Consider the following 10,856-nt stretch of genomic DNA (forward strand, 5'->3'; position numbering starts at 1 on the left):
TTCTCGTTAACGGAATCGTCCCTGTTTTTTTTTATTTTTTTCTTTCTTTTTTTTTATTTTTTTCTTTCTTTTTTTTTTTTTTTTTTCACAAAAATTCAACGAGCAAAGAGAAGAAGAGATGCGAAAGGAGAAACGTTTGAAAGAAACTATCTCGAATGGAAGTAGATGACGACGACGACAACTACACGAACGGCGAAGTCCACGTAGTCACGGGAAATTTTGCTTCTTTTTTTTTTTTTTTTTTTTCTTTCGAACGTGAAAATTAATCGAGAAAAGTGCTCGTCACGAACAAAAGAAACGCTTTCGACGATACGTCCGTCGGCGAATCTCTCTTTCTCTCTCTCTCTCTCTCTCTCTCTCTCTCTCTCTCTCTCTTTCTTTCTCCCTCTCGATTTAATTCCCGAGACGAAATCGATAGAAGAATTTCTCTCTCTCCCACTCTTCTTCTTTCTCTCTCTCTCTTTTTTTTCTCTCTCTTTAGCTGTCCCATCCGCATTTTCCCACTTCAGCAATGATTTTCTCGTTTTTTTTTTTTTATTTTTCAATTTTTTCTCTCGACATCCTGCAAAATCGGAGAAGAATGCCGATAAAGAGCATGTTACTATCGAAAGAGTTTTCAGAGTCTCTCTCTCTCTCTTTCTCTCTCTCTCTCTCTCTCTCTCTCTCTCGCTTTCTGTCTTCTCTATCTTCCAGCTTGACAAGCAAAAAAATGCAAATGTGACGCAGCTTAAACGATTTTCTCGACCGGACCATTTCCCATCAAAGAAGAATGAGAATTTCAAATCTGATGGAAACGGCGTGCCTCGAGGAAAATAGAAAAAACGAAATAAAGGAAAGAGAAAGAAGATCGCAAAGCCTAGAAAGAATCATCTCTAACTATTCGCATTTAACGACTATTAATACAAAGAGCGTAATCTTTGTCGAAAGCGAGCAAAAACGTTTGATCAGATTCACGCAAACCCTTTGTAGTAGAACACGTTAACGCAAGAATTACTCATGGCATGTGAGCTTATATCCGTAGGGGAATAGTTGTAGAATTGTAACACGATTATACAGTGTACAAAACGAAAGTAATCATTCATTAATATGATTTTATTGTGAACGATAATAAAATAAAATGAAATAAAATATAATAAATCAATTTCTTTCGAGTCATAAAATTTAATGGAATCGATTCGGAAGAGAACGTTTGAACGATCGAACGAACGATGCAAAAGAAAAAGTTTGATGATCTTATACAGAAAACTACGTGAATCCAGGTAACCGTAAGAAATTTCTCCTTTTTCTTTTTCTTTTTTTTTTTTTTTTTTTTCATCGCGAAAGCTACAGACGACGTTTGCGCAAATCGCAGGTTTTGTGCAAACAAGGTGTTTGCACAGTAGCCGGCTCGTCTACTTACCAAGCAACGTCTACTGGATAAAGTTAAACTGAGAGAAACGTGAAGAAGAGCGATAGAGAGAGAGAGAGAGAGAGAGAGAGAGAGAGAGAGAGAGAGAGAGTGAATACTACTCTTCGTCTTTCATCGTAGTAAAGCGAAGAGGGAAAATTGTGTGCACGCAGAAACGCGTAGAGCGTGCTTAAAGGATGGCATCCAGTCACGCCTCGCTCAGAAAGGACGCGCGTGCTTAGGGTGACGCATACATGATGCTTAGGGTGAATAAACCGAAGGGAGATGGACGTCGAGTCACCACCCGTTGTTGAAACAGTGTCTCTCGGAAAGAGAAACGGTACCGCAGACGTGATAGGGTTTAAAAGAGGGGGAGAGAGAGAGAGAGAAAGAATTTTTTATTGAAATTAAAGTAGTTTCTCGTTAGTTTAAAACATCAAATCATATTACACAACGATAAGATAATCATCAAAATTCGAGCGAAGAGAGTAATTAATAATAATAATAATAATATCAATTAATGACATACGATATAATACTGATACGAAAATTTAATCAATAAAAATATTAATTTATAAGAAAATAAAGAAAGATAAATATAAGATAGGAAATCGTTAGAAAATAAATTATATGGTATTAAAAAAGCTTAGTCACGTTGATAAGTCAATCAGTCAAAATGGGATCCGCTAACGAGACAGGAGGAATAATTAGAAGGAAATGAGAACTCCGTGAATCGATGAATGTGTACGTTCATCTTTGCTAAGCGCCTAAATTAAGGCAACCCGTCGTGCTTTAGTGCACGTAGGCGTCTCGATAAAGGGTTCCGTATGTAAACCAAATCCAGGAGGATGGTAATCATTCTGCTGGACCAACCACGTCGCGTATGCATAATTTCTTTTCAAAATGGGTTGTGCATTAAGAAAAAAAAAAAAAAAAAAAAAATCAAACAAATAAAAAATTAAAAAGAAAAAAAAAGAAAAAAAGGACGAACGTCGATGAAAAAATAATTAATCGAAAAAAACAAAAAAGAAAAGAAACGAAAAAGGTATACAACATTAAATTGAATAAATATTTTTCATTGAGTTAATTCGTTCGGCTAATCTAATTCATTTTAAATGATAAATTAGATGATTTAAATAGACGATGATCCGTCGGACCGTTTTCAAATACCAACGATCGTCATCTACTTGATCTTTCTACAGTGAAATAAGCGATGCAACTCGAGCGTACACGGAAAAATCCCTTAACCGGTTTTCTCTCTGTCACTGTAGCCCTATCTACCTAGCTAGGTAGGTAGGTGGGTAGGTAGGTAGGTAGGTGGGTAGGTGGGCAAGTAGATAGGTAGGTAGGTACGTTCGTATATAACCTCTAGATTCTCACCAGCACAGCATCGAACATCTGTTCCTCCGGCTCGCTGGAAACACGAGACGTTCTTCGTGCATCGCTACAGAGAAGGGAATTTCTTCCGCGCGTTCTGCCACGATTATCGGAGTCTTCGCATCGCATCCTCGTGTCGGGACTCGTGCAAACGTTTTTCTTCTTTTAAAAGAAAAAAAAAGCGAGAGAGAAAGAGAAAGAGAGAGAGAGAGAGAGACAGAGAGAGAGAGAGAAAGAATATTTCTTTACTTTTTCATTTATCTATTTCACGTTTATCTTATCCTCTCTACGTGTTTTGTGATCTTTCAAATTCGTAAAACAACTAATACGTTCGAACATGTAACATCGTGTTCGAACATAAGAGATAGATATGGAAATCGCGAATGGAAATTCTTGCAATAATAATGTACCTATTCGTGTACGTACATTTGACGAAATTAAATAACAATATTTTATATCTGTCATTAAATTAGCAACGAATACGTTTTTTTACTTAAACCGACATACGCGGACATGTATTTTTTACATTTTCGTTTTGTTTCTCCGTAATCTTTTTTACGGTACGTCTAAATGAATCGTTTACGATTTAATTAATCAAAATTGTCGTTGACAATTGAATTGAAATGATATGTCGACGTTTGACATATCATTCATGTTTGACATTCACACAAAGGGGTTGCATCAGGGGTTGCCGGCACTCGGCTTGGTTTCCTCTTTTTCTTTTTTTTTCTTTTTGTCCTTTATTAAGAGTATCGATCATCGGAATGTGTAGAATTCGTCCCATTGTTCTCGCGTTGACAGAGAATCTAGCGACGTTTAGTCCACAACGAATCCGTCAACCCAGAGCGGAAAATATTCGAATGAATGACAATAGTTATCGTTATGTTCGAACAATGACGATAATGAGAAAGATCGAAAGAATGTAAAATAACGAAGAATAAGAGATACGAGTCGATCGTGGTATTTTATTATTACAGTTTACATAATGTATATATATATATATATATAATCGAAAGTTTTGTAGCTAGAAATATAATAATTACAGTATTCTTACGATATTTTTCTTGTATAATACATAACATCATACATTTATACATTACGTATAATTGTTAACGTAACGTAAACGCAAAAAACGTAAACGTAAAAATGCGTAAGATTCGTTAAAATACGTGAGAAAAATTCTTTAAATAACTTGTATATATTATATATTTATATGTAATATATATATACTATACGATATTGATATAGATATAATGGAGAAGTATATGAATACAATGATTTGATAAGAATTGTAGAAGAATAAAAAAACGAATGACGAGAATTTGTTATTGAGATATACACGGAGGCAGATTTATTAATGACGATGATAAAGATCTATCGTCGCGTGATTTATAAGAGAAAAAAAATCGTCGAGTATGCGTTGGAAATTTTCATTATCTTCCGTGCTTGTCTGGATCAAAAGAATACCCACGGGATGTTTTTTTTACACGTAGTAGTCATTGCTTTGTCATTCTATCATCTTGAATAATGCACAAGAGAATATCATGCCAAAGAACTGAAAGCAAAAATAAAGGTTTATAATCACAACATTATATAATTTTTCTCTATATTTTTTTTTTTTTTTCTTTTCAAATAACTCTCATCGGAATAATGTCATCGATTATCGTAATAACAAGGTATTATTTATATAGACAGTCTTTCTCAAACCTTTTTATCGTGGGGCTCAATACATTTATTTGTAATGTTTATAATTTAGAAATATTTGTGATATAAATGGAATTTTAAAAAATTTTGTTAACTAAAGTCACTGTATATTATTCTCCCGATAAAATTATACATCTCTTACGAATTAATCATTCTTCTCGTTTTTGAGTTAAAACTACAGCTATCATTTCAAAATTGTTTGATATAACGCTAGTAAATAAAATATGAGATTATTGTAATACATTACAAAATGTATACGTAATATTGACGGACAAATCAATGACAACAATATTTACCATGAGACACGCAACAGCAATACCAGCGCCACCCATAACGGCTGCATGCTGTTGCATATAAACTTGCGTTCTGTTTAGGCAACCTTCCAGATAAGCGTTCGATGGATTTACTGTGTCAGTACCGGAACTGCAGTTAAATCGCTAGAAGCATATCAATGGTAAATAACCGGCAGTATCATTTGAGAAAGTTGATCGAGTGAAAGCGTGAGAAAGCGGATAAGATAGAAAAGTATTAGATGAATTAAATAATCGCGAGAGGGAAATTAATGTTGTTTGCTTTGAAATAGTAAACGTTTATAAACACAAACACGATAGATATTATGAATTCACGAGCCCTGACAAAGTCATTGATGAATCATAATAATAGTTATCATTGGTTGATGAAGGACATCTATTTAACCGGCCGTGAACACTTTCGTCGAATTAAACAATTCTTTTATTATCTTGATATTCTTCGAGTTTATAAGTAATTCTTAGGTTTTATGTTTACCTGTCCGGGTTGAACTTCGCGACAACAACTTTGTGGCACAAGGAGACCATGAACTCCCCAATTTCTCCAGGTATATACACCGCAACAATGGAGCTTAAATTTGTAAACAAGATATATATAAGTTTTTTTTTCGTATTCCGTTCGAAAGCATATCTTTTCTTTTTTGCGTTGTTTTATTTTAGCTACTACTCACCTGACTCTGCGTAGTATCCCAAGCATCACGGATAGATTTGCGATGATCATATAATCTCAGGCTACCGGACATTTCACGTTCCAATGTGTTCAATAATTTTTCACGGAACACATAGCCGAGAACACCGCCAATTAGCATCGTCACGAATAATAAAAACACGATTATGAAATACTGAAAGGTAATAATTATTTTTTATTGGCTTAGATCATTAATAAAAATATCATTGCAATTCAATAAGAACTTACTGTGACCAGCATACATTTGACTTCACGCGACGCACCAACGCATCCAAAGAAAGCGATAATAGCTACCAAAATTCCACCAGCTAATAATACATAAATAGCACCTGTCAACAAATCGTTTCCCACCAATTCGCCTATCCAAGGTACTTTATCGACAAATGCCCATATCGCTAAGCCAGTTATAACGATACCACCGATCTGAAAGTAATAAAAATTAGTTTGATTAAATGGAATTGACATGGGTTAAACTATTAAATTTTATCAGACGATAAAATTTGATCAATACTCACGAAGATGATGAAATTTGTAAAGAACAATGAGTACTTCATAAAACGGCCGCAGCCGTCCATCTCTGTACCGTATCCCATCTTAGATTAATCTCTTGATCTAGTAAAACAACAATAAGTATAAAGAAACGATAATTAAACGTGAGAAAATGAAATTGTTTAAGTATGATGTCGAAACAAATCGAGAAATCGAGAATCTTGTAACACGCAAACGTAACGAATACATACATACATATATATATATATATATATATATATATATATATATATATACATATGTACATACATGCATACATGCATGCATCATGGTGGATACTTTTTTTAAGAAGGAACTATTTTCTCTCTTTCGTTACATTGTTTTTCCTGACACGTTCGACGTGCATGTCCTTAAGAAATTCAGGAACCATTCTATAAATCGTGTATACGTTATCCGAATTAAGATCAATCGCGTAATCCATGGATTATTCTGATTCCTAAAGTCCAAAGAGGACATTTTAACAAGAATATTTCTGTCTACGTTTATATACATACGCATGATTATCGAAGTTATTGCATAAAATTTTTCATTTGCATTCACGATTACGAAAAAAAACCTTAAAACACGTGAAATATTGAACGCCTTTGCGATTCAATCTATATTAAGAATTCTTATGTTCGTATCGTAATGATTTCATATTTCTTTTCTTTTCTTTTCTTTTCTTTGTTTACTATCAAAAATATTTTAATGAAAAACTTCTGCAGGATTTAATGTTATTATATATTTTATCGAATGTCTCAATAATCGATTGCAACTTAAGAACTTGACAAGAATAAATCGTTCTGGATGATATCAAATAGCTATTCGAAAAGAAACAATCAGTAATATGTACGTGAGTGAATTTACATTGAAATCATGTAGATAGAATAATCAAATAACGTCTCAATGATATTGAATTAGTCATTGCACTTTCGATATCTTCGATGTCTTCCCTATCGTTCGTATTTATTACATTTCGTCCTTATTAATATTAATACTTTATAAATTAATTTTTGTTTCATGTCTATAGCAAAATTATGATTAACGGGAAAAAGTCAATATATATTTAAAAAATATAAAAAAACTTTAAAGATATAAAGTAACAATTAATTTTTTTTCACGATAAAATGAAATCAAACTTAATCAATTATGAATATATAAATGTGATAAGTGAGATATATAAATGATTAATTAAATTTTTCTTTGTTTAAATTTTAAAAGAAAATCTTCAATATGAACAGTTGACAGGACAAAAACGATTAATTCTATTTTTAGAAATTTCTTGAACTTCAGTACGGAAGCACTTGATTGGCACTTAACTTTTTATACGTAAAATAAATTTCATTAATAGTTGATCTTGATATCACTAAACGACAACAATTTTTATAGTTGATTAATAATAAATAATGTTCAATCTATCTTTTTTTTTTTTTTATAAAGTTAATCGAATTGACCGATATCGTAATAATATTTTAATATAAAAAAGTATATATCTTTAATCACGCTCGTAATATTTTATTCTTATTAATTACAATCTTAAATCATCATAATTAATCAATAATTAAACATTCATTTAGATCTCGGAAAGATTCACGTTAGTTTTGATAAAAAGTATGATAATGTTCTAACGTAATAATACACGTGTAATACATTCCTAAGCAGAGTCACTTTAACAATCACGCAACAGTGTTACCTTAAAAAGACGTTATATGAGAGAGAATGAAAGAGAGAAAGAAAGAAAAACGAGAGAAAGAGAGAGAGAGAGAGAGAGAGAGAGAGAAAGACATAGAGAGAGAGAAAGTGAATTCTCCCTTTACATTAAGTAATCCATGGCCACTGTAATATCTAAAGGATAAAAGTATGCGTGAGGACTCAAATTAATAATGGTGATAATTTCATTTATCTTATCTTCTTCTGTCATGAAATTCATATAAGGATTATTACTTCGTTTTTTTTTTATGATTAATCGTCCCTTTTTTTTTCTTTTTCTTTTTTTTTTTTTTTAATTATTACAATTTATCATCTGTTCAAATTAGCATCTAAAGAACAAAAAAAAAAAAAGAAGGAAAAAAATATTAGCTCAACTTGGCTCTATCAAAACTATAGTTCTTCCTCGTTTGAATTCTTTCCTTTTCATTTTGTTTCCTCACTTCTATTTCATGCTAAATAAATATATGTTTGTATTATTTCGAACGGACACGTTGCAATTAATAAATAACTCGATTGAGTCATCGCCATTCAGAGAAAATCCTTCGAAAAAAATCTGCTTAACATGAGATCATCATCATTTTTAATACTCGACTCTACGAGGAATTTCCGAAGAGGCATACAATAATAATAATAATAATAATAATAATAATAATAATAATAATAATAATAATAATAATAAATTATCGAATATAATTGAAGAAAGTTCGTTAGCATAATTAAAATTATGATAATGTTTGTTATCATTGACAATTATTTCTTTCTTTTTAATCTTTTTTCTTTTTTTTTTTTTTTCTTTTCAACATGCTCATAAAAAAAAATAAAAAAAGAAAAATTTGGAAATCGAAAAGTGTTTATTGTAGAACATCGTTAGATCGTCGAAAATCACTATAGAAAGGCTACGAAAGATGAGAGAGAAAAAGAGAGAGAGAGAGGGAGAGAGAAAAGTAGCACAAAAAAAATTCTTCGAAGTATGACACTAAAACCGCACCTGTGGCCAAGACACGTGTGATCATGAACAAACATACGCGCGGGAGTTTCGAAAGAGAGAAAGAAAAATAGATGGAAAAAAATATGACTTCTTTGTAAACGTTGATTGAATTGGTTTGCATTTAGCCAATCAAACGATCTCTAATATATGTACGTAGTGTACTACGTATAAAATTTCCCCGTTACGTTTGTTTTACAAACTTAATTTTTTTTTTCTTTTTTTTTTTTCTTTTTTTTTATTTTAATTTCATTTCATTCAAATATTATGTCATCATATTAACATTTCTCTTAACTAATGAATCCTTTTCAATCAATGTGCGCTTTTCTTTTTCTTACGAATAAAATTGAGTTATTTTTATATTCGTAAAACGATCATATAACGATCGTCGAATTCGGTGTGAAGTAAACTTAAAACTCGTGCTGCTTGTTTTTAATTTTATATGCAACGAATTTAAATATTAATTTAAGCCTCTTAAATTAATCTTAGAAAAGTACGAGAACATTATTGAGAATCTAATTCAACTAATTTGAATAACCTAAGTCTAAGAAAAGTTATTGACCCAGTTTCGTTTTTAAGTCTCGTTCAGAATAACACGTTTTTAATTAAATGTGAGACTTTACTATAAGACTTTCAAAGTAAAATATTTATAATGATCGATGATAAACGTTACAAAAAAAAAAAAAAAAAAAAGAAAAAAAAAAGAAAGGAAGAAAGAAAATTTTAATGATTAATCATAGATAATAAAAGTAATTGAAATTTAAAAATTGATTTATAAAACGATCTTAATCTTGCATATATAATCCAAATACATTGTAATTCGGTGTAAAAGCGCCTTTATGTTCACGACCAACGACGATTTCTCAACGATAACTCGTACGTTGTGATACTACTCTAGTATATTACGCGTGAAATGAGATGAAAGTAAAACCGACTGGGGACTCGTACGACTCGTCATAAAAATGCACAGAGCTTAACCAGCAGAAATTTCGTTTCTCGAACGAAACAAGAACAAAATGAAGTTTAAACAAAAAAAAAAACAAAAAAAAAAAGAAAAAGGAAAAGAGAAACCTCCCATTAACATCGTCAACAACTTGACGAAATACGATCAGATAAATTACAATGTCAAAAATACTCACTTTCTTGGTTCTCTTCTCGAACGATCCCAAGCAGCGTTTTCCAAACGTCAAATGATTATCGAGTGAATACAAAAAAAAAAAAAAAAAAAAAAAGAAAAAACAAATTTATATTTCTTCTTTCAAATCGTAAACGTCCTTTCTCCTTCCGTCCTTTCTCTTACCGGTTCTCTTAGCCCTTTTCGACGATGTCCAATGGCTACGGTTTCAACCGGTTTCGAAATTCAATCGAGGTGCGATCACTTCTCGCGTACATACGATTTTAAATCTCTCTTTCTCCTTCTCTCACTCTCTGTCTCACTCTTTTCGTCGAAAAATACACGAAACTATATAATCGACGAATCGAAGAATAAACGACGATGATAATCGACGTATATAAATGAGAACAGATCGTTGATTATATTGGACGATTTTTCTTTTTTTCTTCTATTTTTATTTTTTTTTCTTTTTTTTTTTTTTGTATATTTTTGTATTCGGTTTTTCTTTTTTTCTTTTTTTTTTTTCAATTTTAACTCTTTAATATCTCCTTTGAAAGACAATTTGTATGATTGTATGATTTAAATATTAATTAATCGAATGCTCAAATAGAATGATCAACAGTACGGCAATGAGGAGGAAAAAAAACGATGGGACACTAATACGTGATGACGATAACAACACTCTCTTAGTACTGCATGTCTGTCCGCGGAAAATACACGCTCTCGCTCTCCCTCGAGGTCGCCGAAAGTGGGGAACCGTTCTCCTCACGTCCTTCGCAACGAAGACGCGATCTGAAAATGCGTTACATTGCGCGTATCCTTCCCCTCTTCGTATATCCCCCCCTCTCTTACCCTCCAATACCATTCTTCTCATCATTTCTATTTTGCTCTCTCTTTACTCTCTCCAATCGCCTTTAATACGCACAAAACGAATCAACGTTCTCTATTCGAATAGCCCGCGAACGATCGATCGATCGCAATGTTTATTATCTATTACTCGATCTTCTCATCTATTTTTCTGCTTTCTCTTTTTTCTTTCTATCTTTCTTTCTTTC

General features: G+C 32.1%; 1 protein-coding gene across 1 annotated transcript; it reads right to left on the reverse strand.

Moving 5' to 3' along the window:
- Positions 1-3,933: 3,933 nt before the first annotated feature.
- Positions 3,934-10,585, reverse strand: Tsp74F (Tetraspanin 74F). Its single transcript, XM_035867035.2, has 7 exons — positions 9,827-10,585; positions 5,980-6,076; positions 5,693-5,887; positions 5,448-5,618; positions 5,255-5,347; positions 4,765-4,905; positions 3,934-4,319 (listed from the first exon to the last, which is right to left on the reverse strand). Exons 2-7 carry the CDS (start codon positions 6,055-6,057, stop codon positions 4,272-4,274), a joined length of 726 nt encoding a protein of 241 aa, XP_035722928.1. The 5' UTR covers positions 6,058-6,076; positions 9,827-10,585; the 3' UTR covers positions 3,934-4,271.
- Positions 10,586-10,856: the final 271 nt, after the last annotated feature.

This window comes from Vespa mandarinia, chromosome 5 (genome assembly GCF_050613455.1).
Source record: "Vespa mandarinia isolate Hongniang chromosome 5, ASM5061345v1, whole genome shotgun sequence".
Taxonomy (NCBI): Eukaryota; Metazoa; Arthropoda; class Insecta; order Hymenoptera; family Vespidae; genus Vespa; species Vespa mandarinia.